This window comes from Diplotaxodon limnothrissa, linkage group LG7 (assembly GCF_057381915.1).
Source record: "Diplotaxodon limnothrissa isolate DT_005_m linkage group LG7, D_limnothrissa_male_GT1.1, whole genome shotgun sequence".
In the NCBI taxonomy this organism is placed as follows: domain Eukaryota; kingdom Metazoa; phylum Chordata; class Actinopteri; order Cichliformes; family Cichlidae; genus Diplotaxodon; species Diplotaxodon limnothrissa.
In genome coordinates, this window is record NC_140602.1 from 25,403,543 (window position 1) to 25,421,252 (window position 17,710).

At 39.5% G+C, this 17,710-nt stretch overlaps 1 protein-coding gene across 1 annotated transcript in view; it reads left to right on the forward strand.

Annotated features, from left to right (window-relative positions):
* Positions 1-2,248, forward strand: part of met (MET proto-oncogene, receptor tyrosine kinase) — a 68,520-nt gene extending 66,272 nt beyond the window's left edge. Inside the window, exon 21 of the mRNA XM_085359473.1 lies at positions 658-2,248. Within this exon, the coding sequence (XP_085215599.1) occupies positions 658-937 (280 nt within the window). The 3' untranslated portion in view covers positions 938-2,248. The remainder of the gene's footprint in view (positions 1-657) is intronic.
* The last annotated feature ends 15,462 nt before the right edge of the window (positions 2,249-17,710 follow it).

The window sequence follows — 17,710 nt, forward strand, 5'->3', positions numbered from 1 at the left end:
GAAAGAAATGCCTCGTCGCTAATGGACATAAATAAACAGCAATCAGACTCTGTACAGAACAATCACTAAGTGTTTGTGTTTGCGCAATTTTTTTGGGCTGCCCTCATACACTGGTTTTCTAAATTGGCACTTCTTCAAAAAAAAATAAATAAAACAACTTTAGAGAATTTGTAAAGTAAGCATTTGTCTCCAATTAGTGTAAATTAATTTTCCTCTTTTGTAGAGCCCAACCATTACATCATATCATGGCGGATATTATGAGTGAATTTTGGCCTCTTACAGACATATGTATAAATAAAAACAATCAGAAAGGTCCTGTGGGCTGTTTTGATATCTTGTCCATCACATAGCTTATACATATAACAAACATACATACATACATAGATTTCTTTTCACCCTAGAAATCCTGAATCAGTCAGGCTTTACTGCTGTGCAAGTTATTTCAGAAGCCACATAAACAAAGACTTCTTAGAGAGGAGCAATTACATATAATATACCCACATCAATACAGCAGCTTTTAAGTCTTTATACTCTACATCTCAGATGCTAGCTTTTGACATTTCAAACATTTTGCCAAATCACTGTACAGTGTACAGGTGTAACCACATGGTAATGTCCTGCCTTCATCATGATTTAATGTCTCTTCTCTGCTTTTAGCTACACGGTCATGATCGAGTGTTGGCACCCAAAGCCTGAACGACGGCCCTCATTCTCTGAGCTGGTTTCCCGCATCTCTGCCATCTTCTCCAGTTTCAGCGGCGAGCACTACGTCCTGCTCAACACCACGTACGTCAACATAGACAAGATGAGCCCCTACCCCTCCCTCCTCTCCTCCACCGTTTCCTCCTCCTCATCCTCCTCTGAGCCTTCAACATCCACTTCCCTGCCATCCCGCTCCCCACTCTTCTGTCAGGTGGCCCAAGACTGCTGCACCTGAAAAGGGAAAAGGGAGCGGATGATGGATGAGACTCGGAAGGAGGGATGAAGCAAGGAAGAAAAGGTGAGGTGATGAAGACTCTGTTTGAGAACTACTGTATGTATTTGCCAAACACTGGACACTGCATGCTGAGGGAAAACAGACCTTTCACTCACTGTGCATTGATTGTGGCCCTTTGACCTTCTCAAGCGTCACCAAATGACAGTGGTCTCCAAGAACTTTAGGGCTGACCTTTTCAACTTTTGTCAATCTTTTCTGACCTTTCATTGACCCAGAGGAGCAAGAGGTCAAACGTCCTCCATCGTGTACAAGACAACTACAATGCCTCCTTGGAGATTTCCGGTAGACAAAACGGCCATCGAAGAAGCACATCTCAGTGACTGATGCACCCACACACAAACCAGGGTAGCTTTCTACTCCTCTGTGGGTGGCATGTGCTTCAATGAGTGGATGTGGCTCAGACCTTTACTGCATCTGTAATGTGAATGAGTGACAAATGGCCACGTAGTCATGTTATATATAAAAGTCACACCTCCACAAACCGTAAACATGACTTCATGTTACCTGAGAGACAATCTAGCCTGTGCTCTGATGGGTTTTCTGCCTCAGGTGTGTAAACTGAGGCATACTGGAGGTTAGTGGCAGTGTGTAAGTGTACAGTGGGATGTGTACAAATTCTGCTGCCTGTGTGCAGATCACTGGATGCTTTATTTGTGTAATTGTCTTTGGACCACTAACTTTCTGATGGGTAAAAATTCCCCTTTCAGAAATGTGTTTCACCTGTGGGGAATCCCCAGATGTTTCTGGTGGTGAAATAAAAGCCTTTTTTTTTTTTCAACTTGAAACTTATATATCAAAAAATGAATAAATAAAAATGCAGCTCACTTTGATGTTTTCTTGGAAGTAAGAGTAATAAATGAGAACCGTGCAAGTCCAGGGAGTTTTGTTGTTGTTGCTTACTGTATGTCGAGCATCTGTTTCGTACGGCTTGCATTTTATTGACAGAAAAACTGTGTACAGTGTAGCTGATAAAACGGGTTCGCAGCCACAAGGTTTTTTATCTCACATTTAATTCATTCAATCAAAGCTCATATTTTGATGCCTTGAATAACTTTTAAATTTTTTGTTGTGCTCTGAAGAATCTCAAGTTATCGCACTTCAAAGAGTCCCTGTGTTTGTCTGGCCTCAAAACAGGACTGTCATTTTATCTGACTGTAACTGACCGCTGTATATTCTTTTATGATCGCTCTGTTTTGATGTTTAACAACCCTACCCGTGTATTTGAAAAAATCTGTTGCCTCTTGACTACAAATGATGTACAATTTAGACTTTCTGAGAAGCATGTGATAGGGTTTGATATTTCATTCCATTTACTTCTATTCATTTCAGCACAATCTAAAAATTAGAGTCAGACCAATATGATGCTGGACCGATGTTATAAGCTAATATTAGCTTATTACCAACATATTGGTATTGCTGTGTAGAACCCAGTATAAATTGGTTTTTTGTTTTGTTTTGTTTTTTTACAGTCTGTAATGCAAGAACAAGATACTCGAAGAATTGTAGAAAATTTTCATCCTTTTCTTTCTGTTTATTCTGGAGAGCATGGGTTCGGAGATGCAGTTCTCTCACCACACTGTGCAGGATATGTAGCAGAGTAGTATCGCAGCTCAAGAAATGGTCGGGTTTTGTCTCTGTGCAAGTTGTGTTTGTGGAATACACAACAACAACAACAGCCCCAGTATTATATCTTTAGGTTGTATTTCTGAGTATACTGTATATATATATGAACAGAAGCATTGAACATTGGTACCTGCCTCAAAGCTTCTCTCCCAGCTAGAGCAAGAGGCAGGGTACAGCCTGGACAGAGGCTGGGCTAACACTATTTTAAATGTTCTGTTCTGTTTGAATGTGCCAGTTAGTCAAATGTATAAAAACGTATTGCTGCATCAATTTGCCATTGTAATTTACTCAAGTCCCTAAATCCAAGTGGTGACATTTGTGATGACCATTATATAACAAGAAATGACTTCTTTTTGTGTTATACTGGAATATACAACTTGAATTTGAATTATACGGTGTGCTGAAATTAATGGAATTAAATGGTTTCCTGAAAAAAGAAAACCAGATTGTCAGAAATGCAGCAGTTTGATTTTTTAATTGGTTAGCTCTCAATTCGAGTAATTTGTCACCAATGGGCTAAAACTTCACTCATGTGGTCAGTGTCCATTTTAACATTGCTATATGTAGCAGATTTTTGTTTTTTGCTTGTACGTTGTTGTTTAAAAAAAAAAATCTGAATGGCCGCTGATATGATTGGGCCATTAATGGACAGTTATGAATGTTTGCTATGACAAGAAAATTGCTGTACTATATTTTTGTATTGATGATGAGCCTCTTCTTCGCTGGGGTGACCAGGGGTGAGTGAATCATGCCACAAACAATGATTAAAACCACTTGTATATGAACCACTGCCGTTAGGTAAATACAGACAGAGACGTGTGGATTCGTTGTGGGTCTGTGTGGATGCTCGTTTAGCTTCATTGCTGGTAAATCATCTTGAAAACGATATAGAATGTTGTACAAACTGGAGCCGCCTCACAAAACTCAAAGACTGCTGTCTCTTAGATCATGTGATTTTCTGATGCTTTGTTTGTTTTTAACACTGTCTGTTCTGTGTGTGCGTGCGTGCGTGCGTGCGTGCGTGCGTGCGTGTGTGTGTGTGTGTGTGTGTGTATGAATTCGTCTATACAAAAAATCCTGAAGGTACATGTTCCTATGTAATGTCAGTTGAATTCTGTCAGTGTAATAAAGCTATATTATCAGAATTCATTTACTCTTCTTTACGTCCTTTGCTTACCGTTGAGTTGGCCATGCTTTTTTTTTTTTACTGAACAAACCGTCCTTTGAGGTGAACATAAAACAACCACAGAGAACTGTAATTACTACGCAGGGTACTGCTGCATCATGCTTTCCATATGTAGCCAACATGCAGCTGCTACTGAGTCAAAAATGCTTCCACAATGAACAATAAAGGTATTGTTGGTGAAATCACACACTGTACGCATATTTGAGAAAACCTGTTTGAAGTTTTGTTTTGTTTTTTTAAATGATCCTTAGTTAGGCACAGACAGAATAGTTGTTCTCAAACTGTGTGAGAGTGATACAGTGCCTGCCTTCAATTACTGCCTTTGTTCTGACATTCACCCTTTTTTGTTTCCACTGCCTGTAGGTGACCTCTGACCCCTCAACTCTAGCTTCCCTCTTTTCTTTCACTCATTTTATATACCTAGTCTAGACTTTCCCCCTTCTCTCTCTGTCTAACTGAGGTGACAGCTTGACTTTCAGGACTGGGTAGTTTTGTGCCGTTACACAGCAAATAGTCTCAGTCCAAGAGCCACAAACCTCTTCAGGAACATCTTCAAGAGATGAAAAGGTTGTTGCTGGTGTTTGACAAAAGTAAATTCGATCTAATCTGTATTCTTTTACTGTGAATTGTGTGCTGACTTAAGCAACATTTTCTTGGTTTTTACTGTTAACTGTCACTTTTAAGTTGTGGGGTGGAAATGACTGAAAAGGTAAAGGTTAGCGGTTCAAAGCTTGGCTACTACAGACTGCGTGTCAAACTATTTGTGGGTAAGTGTGTGATTAGGTGAACAAGGTTTGGACTGAAAAGGGTTTTCAGCTGTATTTTACCATTTCTGATTCCAATGAATCAGACAAGTTCTTAATTAATGTTTGTATTCATATTAGAATCCATAAATCTCTGCAGATGCAAAATAAACTATACTATACTAGCCTCTGAGGTCAAAGTCAGAATGAATGGATATGCATTTCATGATTATTGTTCGTTTTTTTTCATATATATTATTGAATTTCTTGTACATGTGGTTGATGACTGTGTGAAGCTGCTGCCATTAACTGTGTTGATCTAAACTGTGTTCAGATCAAGGAACTGACCTCACAGCTCAGTGTTCACTAGTGGTGCTTGTTTCAGTCATTGAGCAAATGTACTGTTTATAAGGGTGAAGAAACCTGCAGGCTGCTAAGACAGAAGTGACTTGGATGAGTGGTGACACGTTTTCTCCAACTAAAAACGCTACCTCCAGATGAACAGAACCAACTTTTTGGGATGTCTTTAGATACCTTTGCAAATGTCATTTGAAAATACTACTTGTGCCCCAAAAATTATGTTATTGATCAAACCTAACCATTTTCTTTTGCAAAAAAAAAAAAAAGCGTATTTTTCTTACAAAACATTAACTTTTTATTGTATATATGCAATATTGTGACTACAGTATTTATAATGCTGCATTGAAAATGCTAGGATGCAACGGTGTAAATGAATAAGAACATGGTGGCCCACGCGCACAAACACAATGTGTTACAGTGTGAAGAAAAACAAAAGAAAAGCATTCCTTCATCTTTGCAAGATACATTAAGGTGCCGTGGCCTTCAGGGTCTTTACTGCACTGAATGCACTCAGTGACACTGTGTGGGCTTGATGGTGAAACTTTGATTAATTTGTTTCAAACAAACGTACTTGTTGAAAGTAATATGTGCGACTTTTTAAGGCCTACAGCAACAAGGTAGAAGGTGTGGTTTAAAGTTTTTCTTTAGTAAGATGAGTCACACAATCTGTTGTAATATGCCACTGTGGATTTTTACCTAGTAAGCAGTTTAGTCCTATTGTGTGTTTATGCATTTCATGTTTGTTGAAATCGGGGATAAGATTATAGCTTAAATCACTGATTTAATAGTATTATTATGACCATCTATCAATTATACAGAAACAGCAGGACCTACGTTTGCTTAACAGCTTACATGTTGTAACGTTTTGGGTTTTTCTTTATCTAGCCCAGGGGTCGGCAACCTTTCTGATGGCGAGTGCCATTTAAAATTTCCTCAGAAGTCAATGTGCCATATGATTGCATTAGCAATACATTTAATAACGCTCTATATTAACAGTTACACACTATATAGGACCACTTTATAGAATTATATTTGTTCGCAGATGTTGGCAGCTATCAGCGAATAGTTATCAGCTGTTTTGCAACAAAAAAAGACACTTTTTATCCATAACAAAGACTCCATAACAGCAAATGAACTGTACAACAGAAAATACGAATGCTATTTATGGTCTCCTCACAACAATGATAAGAAAAATAAACTGGGTCAAAATGGCATGTTTGTTAATACACTCTGATCTCTGGTCTCCCACTCAGAGACACAGGTCTCCAAGTGTCCAGCATTCAGACGGTTACCGTTATACAGTTATAACGGTTATACAGACTCATGTGAGAGAAAATCTGCTCACACAGACATGTAGAGCCAAATACTGTCAATAAGGCCTCTGCAATGTTCTGAAGACAGTTAAACTTGTCAGGTAGTGATGTCCAGCAGGTGAAAATGCAGCTCCATGAACACGCACATCTATGTATTCCAACTGCTTCGATGTTATATGTATGATTTCTATACATTTTACGTCAGATAAAAACTTTGGTTGTAAGCTTCAGATAATTATTTATTAAAAGTGAGAGATTTTAAATGAGAATAAGAAAGTATTTCTTTGTGCCCCCCTTTCCCTGTTAATGCCCTACCTGCCCCCCTGGCAAAACAGTTCATTACTTCCCTTCAACTCATTCATGTCACCTAAAAGGTAAACCTGTTTCTCCATCACCTGTTCAGCTCTGATGATTCAGTAAGGACATCTCCTGGTTTCATCCTCATGTTTCCCTCTCACCACATATCCAAACCGATATCATGACCAGCAGCTTTTACAGCTGTGGCTCCAGCAAACATCAGCTGATACTAGAAATGAATATTAAATAAATTCTAGCAACAGCTGATCAAGCTTAAACGTGCTGCTGTTGTTTAGCATCCGGCAGTTTCCTCTTTCTGGCGCAAAGTGGGCGATAAACAAACAAGAGAGAAAAGCCGATCAGCTGATCATTGATCAGTTTCATGACTGAAGTAGCAACAGGAGAGGGAGAGAGAGAGAATGAGAGAAGAAGAAGTAGCTGTGCAGCGTAAAGAGACAGGATCAATCCAGCTTTGTGTCTTTTTCCATTCTAGCTGAAGTCCGGGACAAACTGTTCCTTTTCACCTCAACACGAAACAAGTAATATTTTCTCTTAATGCGGGACGATTCCGTGTTTTTACGGGACGGTTGGCAACTCTACTAACTAACCTTAAGAATAAAATAAAGTTCACTATCAGTAACATCATAGCAACTGAACAGCTGTATAGAAACTCCGTCATGCTAGCTCAGGCAGTACGAGTTATTGTAACAGACTGTAAAAAGTCAGCACAACGAAAATAAACTCCACCTAAACTTGGTTCATATCTGACACAGATAGACTGCAGGTCATAACTTCTTACCTGAAGTTCAGTTCACCTGACACTCGGACTGGCGGCCGCCTCGGGTCTCTCCTCCTCCTGCCTCCCCTTTCTCTCATCCACCTGCTGGCCTCCACCACTTGCTAATGGTACTGAATCTGTGGAAGCTGCCATAGCTACCACCAAACAACCGAGTTATTTTTACACACCGACCAGCATCTGGCCAATCCACCACCTTTCATTGTTTATACCGTTACAAAGAAAAAAAAGTCACCGAGCAAATGCCCGGTATGCCCGATGGCCAGTCCAGCTATGGTCATGCCATCAGTTAACCCTTCGCGTGCCAGCTGTGGCACGCGTGCCTAGGGTTGCCGACCCCTGCTCTAGCCTATAATTAGAAATCATCGTTTAATAAGGACAAGTTGAAAATCATCAAAGTTATACAACGTTAAATGTGTATAAATGTTGATACATTTCACTGAGTCCCATTAAGTCAGTCTATACTAGGATGGTATAACTGTCTTTTTTTACCTATTTCAGTTATAAGACCACCGTTTTTTTTTTTTCTCAAACCTAAAAGTCGATATAGACAAAGAGGAAGACAGCTATGGTGGAAATTTCCAAGACACCAGGAGAACATGGACGTGATGCAGGTATCCTAGCTGGCTTGTTCTATTTTCTTTTCCCTAAGGCTTTAAATTATCCTAATAAAAAGCCATGTTAATCCCCAGCTAATGCAAGCATGACATATGTCTGCCTCTGCATCTCACTCTAAGCATTCATCTCACTCCTGCTGCACCAGGCTTGTCTTGTCTTTCATCCCTGTTCACTCAGTCTCTCACTCTGCTGCCTTTAATGCCACTGGGTTTTTCTGACTGAGGCCGTGTTGAATGCATGTTAACCGACTGATTGAAAGACATTTATTGGCTTAAAAGCATGCTTTTAAGTATATGCACCCTTTTTCACCAGGGGCGAAGCTCTACATGTTTTGACTTTGCAGAGTTTTCCACTGGATGCCCTTCCTGAAACAATTCTGCAGAGTTTTGTGTCTCCAACTGGAATCGAACCAACGACCTTTCACAGCTGCCAACTGCTATTAATATTTTTTCTAAAACACAAATCTGAGAATTACCTACATGGTAACAAACACATTATCCCTAATCTGTAAATCAACTTGTCCACTCCTTCTTATTAATCCCATCTAAAGTCAACAGCAGGCTAATTTAAACCCTCTTTTACTCGTGTGTTTGTACTGGATGCCCTTCCTGGTATTTGTGTCTGTATATGTTCGCCTGTCTCCTCTTGTAAGTGAATCACGGCCACACACATGTTCAAAAAGGGGACAGGTGGGACTGTTGATAGGATCACAGTAAAAAGGTAAATGGTGCATGTTTTTCCTGCTAGAGTCATTAAGTGAGTCAGAAGCACAGGAATGTAGGGGACACCACTGATCTCAAACACACACATCTCAGACTTGTGTGTTCATTCCCTGTTAGATACGCTGCTGTGCCGTACGACATTTCTCCACTTACATATAGTGAAGTTATTCTTTAAATGTTACTTCTTTTGCTCCGTTCTCTGTCAAGATGATTCCACGCTGCTTCAACAACGTGGAGGTCCTGGTTCTGGGGAGGCTAATCCATAACTTATAGTGTTCCCTAATGTGCTTTTCTACCCAGGGATGCATTTAATGCATTGGCAGCGTTTTTTTTGGGTGATTGTCATGCTGAAAGTAAAGCTGTTGCCATCAAAATTCCATCAATTTCCCAACATTAAGCTCCCATGCACCCCAACGCCAGAGCCTCGACCATGTTTTACCGATGGCTGTGGACACTCATTGTTGTACCTCTCTCCTGAATCCTCTGTGCACACTGAACTAATATTTTCTCATTTAGATTCATCACTGTTTCCGCTGATTATTGTTGTATTTCTTGTGTAATTTGGCATATATCAGCTTTTTCTCCCTTGCTTAAAGATGGCTTCTTGACAGCCCCTTTTTCATTGAGAATACTTCTAATGAGGTTTCAGTGAACAGTAGATGGAACAGCTCAAAGGGGCAGATGCATCTCAGATAGCGTTTATCTGCTATCTGCTTCTGCTGAGGAGCCAGATCTGCCTTGGTGCTTTAAACAGCACACATTCTTGAGACAGCCTTAAGAATCAAGCATACACCATTATGTAGTAAAAGTTAGGCAATTTGCGTGGAAAGAACAGCATCCCCAGGCTACATCTGTAAATCATTGCTGGGTGGCAGCCCTTCCCAAAATCACTAACAACAGGGATTCCAAAAAAAACCCAAAAAACTGTGAGCTTAACAAATATCTTGTGCTGTGCTTCTGTGAAAAAGCTGGTAATAGAAACATGCAGTGGAAATGTATAGAAGGTTCTGTATTGAGCACCAGAATCATCACTGCTTGAGTATAAAAGAAGTAATAGTGAGAGTGGTTTGGTACTCAAAAGTAATTGGACAGATGCAGATGTGATGAGCCGGTCAAACTAAAGCCTCACGCTTGAAATTTTTGGTTGGACTTTGGACACACAGACTTCAGTTCACTGCAACCACCTAATGTGTGGGGGGATCTGTGTCTTTCGCAGAGACTGGGTGATAATCATCTTCTTTCTCTTCACTCATATAGCTGCACGTCCTGTTGTTTCCGTCGACAGTGAAATCATTAGAGAATATCAGTGACTAAACCATAGCAGATGCACTGCCATGCTTGGAAGATGCGGCGATATGGCTCATAGGCTGTTGTTTTTTCTCTCTACACCTCTGTATGGAGTGTCCAACTAAACACTTGTAGTAAAAGAGCAGTTCTGTAGTTCTTTTAATATTGATGAAAACGTCCTCAAGTTAAAGATTTGGCACTTTGATTTCATCTGTGTAAAAAAGTAAATTGTGCACACATGCACAAATTTATACACCACCTCAAACACTGATTTAGAATATTTAAAGGTAGAATTAGCATTGTACAAAATTCTAAATGAAACCTTTATCATTTAGGTGTAATTTGAGTAAATAGTAACATGTTTGTACTCCACTACGTTTTAGCTCAGTTACTGCAGCAAATCCAGATTTGAGACACCTTGAATAAACAGTACTCCAAATTAATCAAAAATAAATAAAAATATGCACTTTTTTGTCACTAGTGTTAAAAAAAGAACACAAACCACTAAAATGTTTAAAATCTGTCGACTGCTTAACAGTTACACTAGTTCAAATTTCTTTAATGTCATTATAAATGTTTTGATATTTAAAGTACATTGGTTTGGTATAGTCAGCTAAATGCTCTGTGACAAAAAGTGCCTGTTTAAAGGTCTTCTGTCAGGCCTGCAGAGGATGAGTGTATGATACTTGAAAGTTCTTAGGTGAGTATCACTGTAACACAAAAACACACACATACACTCATTCTTATCACCAAAGTCATGCGGTGCCATTCTGACCTGCTGAGTCAGCTCACACTCATTAAAAGTCTTTAATGAGTTTGGCTTGAAATGAAACCAGGGAGGCTGATAGCATGGGCCAATAAAGTAAACCCACCACCCCTTAAAACACACAAATACCATGGATGCAAAGATTTCTCATTGTATACATTAATAACTTACTGTATTTCATTTGTACGATGTAAAAAAAAAACTTAACTCCAGAGCAGAGGGTCTTGTTGTTAGGTTGTTGGCGCCCCCTGTTGATAGTCCATTGTTTTTGCATGGATTCTTTTACATAGGCACTGGGTAAAATAATGAGAACACCACATGAAAGAGAAACATGTTACCTTTGATGTATTTGTTACGCATCCAGCTGCAGCAGCAAGTCATAGAAGGGCAGCCAACCTGCAGCACTTACTGGTTTTAAACTACTATTAGTGCTTGACTGAATATGTGGGTTCATAAAACAGCATGGGACAACTTACAGTTTCAAAGAGGCAAAAATCAGTGTAGAACAGAAAGGTTTACATACATTGCTTTGTTGTGGTAAAATAAATAAATTATTGTTCCCTCTTCCCTCTGCTTTTTAATTTTGTATCAGAAGTATCTGCTTTGTCTTTTTTTCCCCCCCATCTGCCCATATTAGTGATCTGCAGGAACACAAATTATATGACTCAGTCTCTCTGGTCTCAGGAGGAACCTGCTCTAAATCAGGACTGCACAGGTGACATCAGCAACAAAAGAAAAAGCAGAGCGACTCCCAGCAGAATACGTTCTAAATGCCAAGAAGCTCAAAGAACAGCATCAGCACCTCTGTGGCCCGTAACACCTTCATAAAAGGTTTGCATTTTGAGCTTTATAGAGGTCAGATTTATGACAGGCTTACCATTTTAGGAACCACTTCTTTCCAAGCACATCACACAGAGACACTAAACCTGTCTGTAACATGCTCCAAACCTGGAGCTCTGAGCAACTGAAAAAGTATTACAGCAGATGAGTCACCTTTCATGGTATTTCAGAACATGATTACACTGGGATAAAGCCAGCAGCCCACAATGTCTGCTGTCATTTATTAAAATGATGGAGGAATTATTGTGAAATGGAAACCGAGATCATAATATGGGCACTATATTAACACTTCAGGCTGATGCTACTCTGAAACAAACTGCTAAAAAATCACAAGAGCTGTTGTATGTGAACCGAAAAGAGAAGTATGGAGTTTTTTGTGAGCATGACCAATGCCTCCATTAAAGCATGTAATTCTCTTGTTAAACCTCGAATACATTACTTGAGCGTTTTTTGCATTATTTACAACACCCTTATTGCCTGTGAAACATATGGACATTTTTCACAGGGTGTTTTTCAAATTGAAGAGCACCTTACTTTGGAAAATACAATTATTACTAGACTCAATTTATCAAAACCACTCTGGCTTCAGCGCCTAAAATGTGAGCTCCTTGTCGTTTTTCACATTCAGCTGCGAGCTGAGTGAGGCCTAAATCCATAATTCAGCATGTGGCCCAGCCAGTGTACTTTACTGAGAACATCTTAAAATCAGACCGGCATGCTTTTTGTCAAGGTCCTCTGGTCCTCCTGTAATGACATGCCATTTTCTATCTGATTCTTCTCTTTGTTTTGTCTTTCTCTCCTGTCTGTATGTGCACGTGCACTTGTGTGTGTGTGTGAGTGTGCATGAATTTTCTCTGCAAGTTTGTTTCAGGGTGAGGTTTCCTCCATGTGTCCCTGCGCTCCTGGATGACGCACATGGAAACTGTTGTCAATTAGCTCACCTGTGTGAAATTGACTGTTACCTCTTTTTACTTGAGGATGAAGAAAGTTCTCAGCTGATGCTACGCTGTTGGACATGCTGTGATAGTTTTGGCTTTTGTGCAGACATATTTATTTCTGAGCTTCCCTGACGGAGAATTCTGTAAGAAGCCATCTGTGAATTTTTCCTTTGGCGAGAAATCTTGCAGAAAATTTCGTTTACCCCCAACCCATCAATAAACCTGTGAAACTTTTATACCTTTGTGTCCTTTGAGTCCAGGTCCAAGTCAGAAACGTGATAGTTTACAGCTGAAGATTTTTACCCCTGCCTCAAATAGTCCTTATTTACTGTATCTTAATCTTAAAAACATTTCTTTTTAACCTGCTGTGACCTGTTTTCAGAGCTGTTTCAAGAGTTTTTCACTGCTTCAAAGGTAAGAAAGGCAGTTGATATTCACTTTAAAAAAAACCGACTTTCAGGTTGGTTGTTGGATGTCAGGTTGAGATATATTGCTCAGTGGAGAAAAAAAGTAGACAGGAAATGATGGAAAAAGCTGGAGAGTGGTGGCAGAAAAAACACCTTATATGAGCAAAAAATTAATTCAGGAAAACAAAGAGAAATGACGAGGTATACAAAAATGATGACCTGATAAAGACTCGAGCTACAGCAGCCAACTAAACACAAGAAGGGTAAAGTAATAAGGAACAGGTGAACTTAATACAATACTGATGAAGGTAGGAAAAGAATAAAAGAGCACAGAAAATCACATAAGGAGCTCAACTTTAAAACCAGATAGGAAGTAGACTGAAAGAAGGACTAAGGCCAATCTCGTGCATAAAACAATGTAATACAAAGGGGGGAAACAAGAACTGAGGATGACGGCAAAAAAATGTTTTTTAAATCAACAAAATAAAGGATAATACCACCTGAATCATGAATATTAGAAATACTGTAACAATTTAAAAACAGTTAATGAGGCAGCAGCTTTATATCCCAGCTTGGCTAGGAATATATTGCTCAAATTGACTCCTCACTAGAATAACTCTACAATCACTCACACAAAAATGTAATCACTGTGAAATGAGCTGATAATCAGGACTGGGAGTGAACTCGTACCAAGGAATTCCAAGGGGGTGCAATCACAGCCAGACTGGTGTTGAAAGCCCATATCTGTGGCTTAGCAGCGCACCAGAGTCCCAGAAGGCCATGTAGAGAGTGAGCAGTGAGAGTGGTGTTTTAAAAAAACAGTAGCTCTCCACATTTAAGCCAGAAAAATGTTTAACTTCTTACGTATCAGAACATGACAAGGAAAGCAAATGGGCAATGTGAATAAAAGAAAAGATTTTAGCAGTTACAAAATCAGGGCTGTTATGAATATACCAATGATCCAACTACAAAAGCTCAAGCTGCTTTGATGCAACGTATGCAAAAGTGCCATTTGGGGAAGTTACCAAAATATTCCCAAAGATCAAACAAAGATTTTCTTAAGCAAATTAAGTGCCTTGGTAGTATGTTTGCAAGCCAGTGCTTTGAGGCCAGCACTCACATTTATATTAAGCCTTCACAAAAATAGCAATAAAGATGAAGAGAGCTTTGTTAGAGCATATAGAGGGACTACCACCAGTTTTTATGGTGCATAGTCTGACTTGATTATCTCTACTACTATATACAGTCATCATATACAGTCATCCCCAAGTTCACATTTACAGGTTGGCAACTATAAACAGTAGGCCTGTCTTAATATACTATGTTGCTTTACTTTCCTTTCTAGGGGCCATAATTGAGAATATTCACCAAGACTTGAAACTAGGGCTTGAGATCATGTAAAGGTCACAGATCAAGAGAGCTGAAGAGATGTTTTTCCTTCTTCTAGACTTCTAGGGCTGGACTTACACTATATTGGCAATGGTATTCACTTGCCCATCTAAATAATTGAATTTAGGTGTTCCAACCACTTTCATGGCCACAGATTTATAAAATCAAGCACCTAGTAATGCAGACTGCTTCTACAAACATTTGTAAAAGAATGGGTTGTTTTCTGGAGCTCAGTGAATTCCAGCTCGGTACTGTCAAAGGATGCCACCTGTGCAAAGTCCAGTCCAGTGGAAGCAATTAGAAATAACAGCACCTCAGCCACGAAGTGGTCACACATATAAAATCACATGTAAAATCACAGAGCGGGCTCAGCATATGCTGAGGTCCATAATGGGTCACCAACTTTCTGCAAAGTCAATAACTTCAGACCTCCAAACCTTATCTGTCAGATTAAGAACAATGCACAGAGACCTGCATGGAATAGGTTTCAGTGGCCAAGCAGCCCCATTGAAACTTTACATCACCAAGCGTGATCCAAAGCGTCAGGTGCTGTGATGTAAAGCATGCTGGACTCTTGAGCAGTGAAGACGTGTTCTCTGGAGTGACAAACCACACTTCTCCTTCTGGCAGTCTGATGGATGAGTCTAAGTTTGGCGGTTGCTAGGAGAACAGTACTTATCTGACTGCATTATGTCAAGTGTAAAGTATGGTGGAGGGGGGATTTTGGTGTGTGGTTGTTTTTCAGTTGAGTTCAGCCTCTTAGTTCAATTGAAACTTTTTGGGAAAGGTCTGGGGATGGCCCCTTCCTGTTCGAACATGACTACACACCTGTGCACAAGGAAAGGTCCATAAAGACACGGATGAGCAAGTTTGGTGTAGAAGAACTTGACTGACCTGCACAGAGTCCTGACCTCAACCTGACAGAACATCTTTGGGATTAATTAGAGTAGAGACTGTGAGCCAGGCCTTCTCATCCAACATCAGTGGGTGACCTCACAAATGTGCTTCTAGAAAAATGGTCAGAAATTCCCATGAACACACGCCAAAGTTTTGTGGAAAGCAGCCCCAGAAGAGTCGAAGCTGTTATAACTGCAATGGGTGAGGAGTCAAGTGATTACCAAACAAGTCTTTTGAGATTTTTCTTCAGGCTACCACATGTCAAAAAACAACTTTCAGGCAATCAGTCAAACAGCTGTTGAGACAGATCACTAAAACATAACATATTATATACTATATATATATATATATATATATATATATATATATATATATATATATATATATATATATATATAATGTTCTTCCTCTACAGCCCCCCCAATTTTTGCACATGTCGAGGAGCGTGTCAGGCTACATTTCACTGTGTGTTATACTTGTAGAACTATGCATGTGACAAATAAAGAACCTTGAACCTTGAAATCAACCTCATGTGGAAATAGTCATTAGATTAGTCTGGTGGGGAACAAGAATTCACCTGACTGTTGTTGAGATATTTGGGTCCACTAGCGGAATAACAACGAAAAAGAAAAAGAAAAAAAATGCCACCCCCATTCAGTGTGCACAAAAAAGCAGTTTGCATATATGTGTTTTGTTTTTTTAATATTTGCCAAAAACCATATCCTCATTTCACCCAGAGGTCTCTAACCTTCAGGATTAAGCCTCAGTTTTAGTTCAGCAGTGCACACTCTCATCCATCTGTGCTGCTGCTGTCCTCATTTCAACACAGCAGCTTTTGAACTGGCACGAAAACAGAGTACTAGATACTGTCAGGAGGTGCAGAAATACAGTCTGCAGCTCTTTGATGACCTGCCAAGAGAGCATTTTTCACATTGATATTAAGATGGCAAGAGAATGGAGAGGGACACCATCACTCAGCATGGTATAACCAAAATGATACTTGTACACAAAAGTTGTGCTTCTTTTTTATACAACGGTTCATCCTTCAGTACATCTAATGCCTCACCGTTTTTGACTCTTCTGGGTGGCTATTGTCTAAATGTGAACAGTGTAATGAGTATCTAAGGTGACTAACCAGTGACTGGGGTGATTCATAAAGCAGCCTTCTTTTCACATGCAGAGAAACTGTGTTCTCAGTGCTCCCTTTGGTCCCCGGAGGTGATGAGTAGCTCCAGTGTCGACACAATGGCTGCACTGCAGGCCATTCAACTCCTGTGCAGATTACAGGGTTTTTAAAAGCTCCCAGTATGATCCTGCACAATTATTGAGCCACTTGTCCTGATGACAAGGCCTTATTGGAAGAAGATACTGACTTACTGATTATAGCAGTCATCCATAAGTTACGTTTGTAAATATAAGTCGCAAAACTCTTTTTTGAGGGTTTTGCATAAAATGAATTTTAAAAAACAAATAAAGAAATTAATCAAACAAAAAAAGTCATGGTTTTAGAGTGAAACTGAGGGCTGCTGATGATTGATGGCAGATATAGTAATGTGCATTAGAGAACATTACTGTTCTCTTACAGTGGAGTCATGGATGAAGGAGCATAAGGGATGGACAAACTCAGGCTTGTTGAAAGACATGGATTACCATTATCAAGTCACCGCTGTTGCTCTATAATAGTGTCAGAATACAGTTTCAACTTGAATACCAAAGTGACCCCACCTAAACAAACAGAGAGCAGCAATGTTGGCATGAACACTCAATCTTTTCAACAGACAGATAAATTACAGTTTGGAGGTAGAGAGAAAAGATGAGAACTTAGCTGTAAGGCAGCAATTTCGTGCAAAGCTCAAATTCAGAGACTTAGCAGGAGCTCTAAGTGCACATCTGAGCAACGATTTTATTATAAAATCATATCTTTAAAAAAATTGTTGTGTGGAGCCACAGACATTTCAGTTACCTTACAGCAGACGTGGATAGCTTTCAATCAAAATAAGTTACTGTTTTACACAGCACTGTCTTGTGCTTAGGTCACAGTCTGTGCTCCAAAATAGTGCAACTTTAGGAGATTCACCTCTGCTAAAAGTTACTTTCAGTATTTAGGACAGCTGATTAGATTAGCTAGAAATGTTGGCCCATTAAAGTACTCTGTAATTGAAGTAAATAGATGAATATCTTGAGTGTTAGCTGCAGTTTCCAAAAATACTGACTCGATGAATTGCTAACAGGTTGAAGCTTTATAATTTAAAAGTAATAACTTCCCCACAACTGCCAGATGTTGTACATCTTATTTCTTGATACAAATGGCATCCATATGTTTAAGTGTGTGTGTGTGTGTGTGTGTGTGTGTGTGTGTGTGTGTGTGTGTGTGTGTGTGTGTGTGCAGATGAATGTATGATTACATTCTGTTGATGAGAGTCATTTTTACTCTGTTTCCATCTGGGGACCAAAATAATGTCCCCACAAGGTAAACTATTTATTTCATGGTCACATCTTGTTCTTATGGTGATGCTAATGTGATCTTTCTT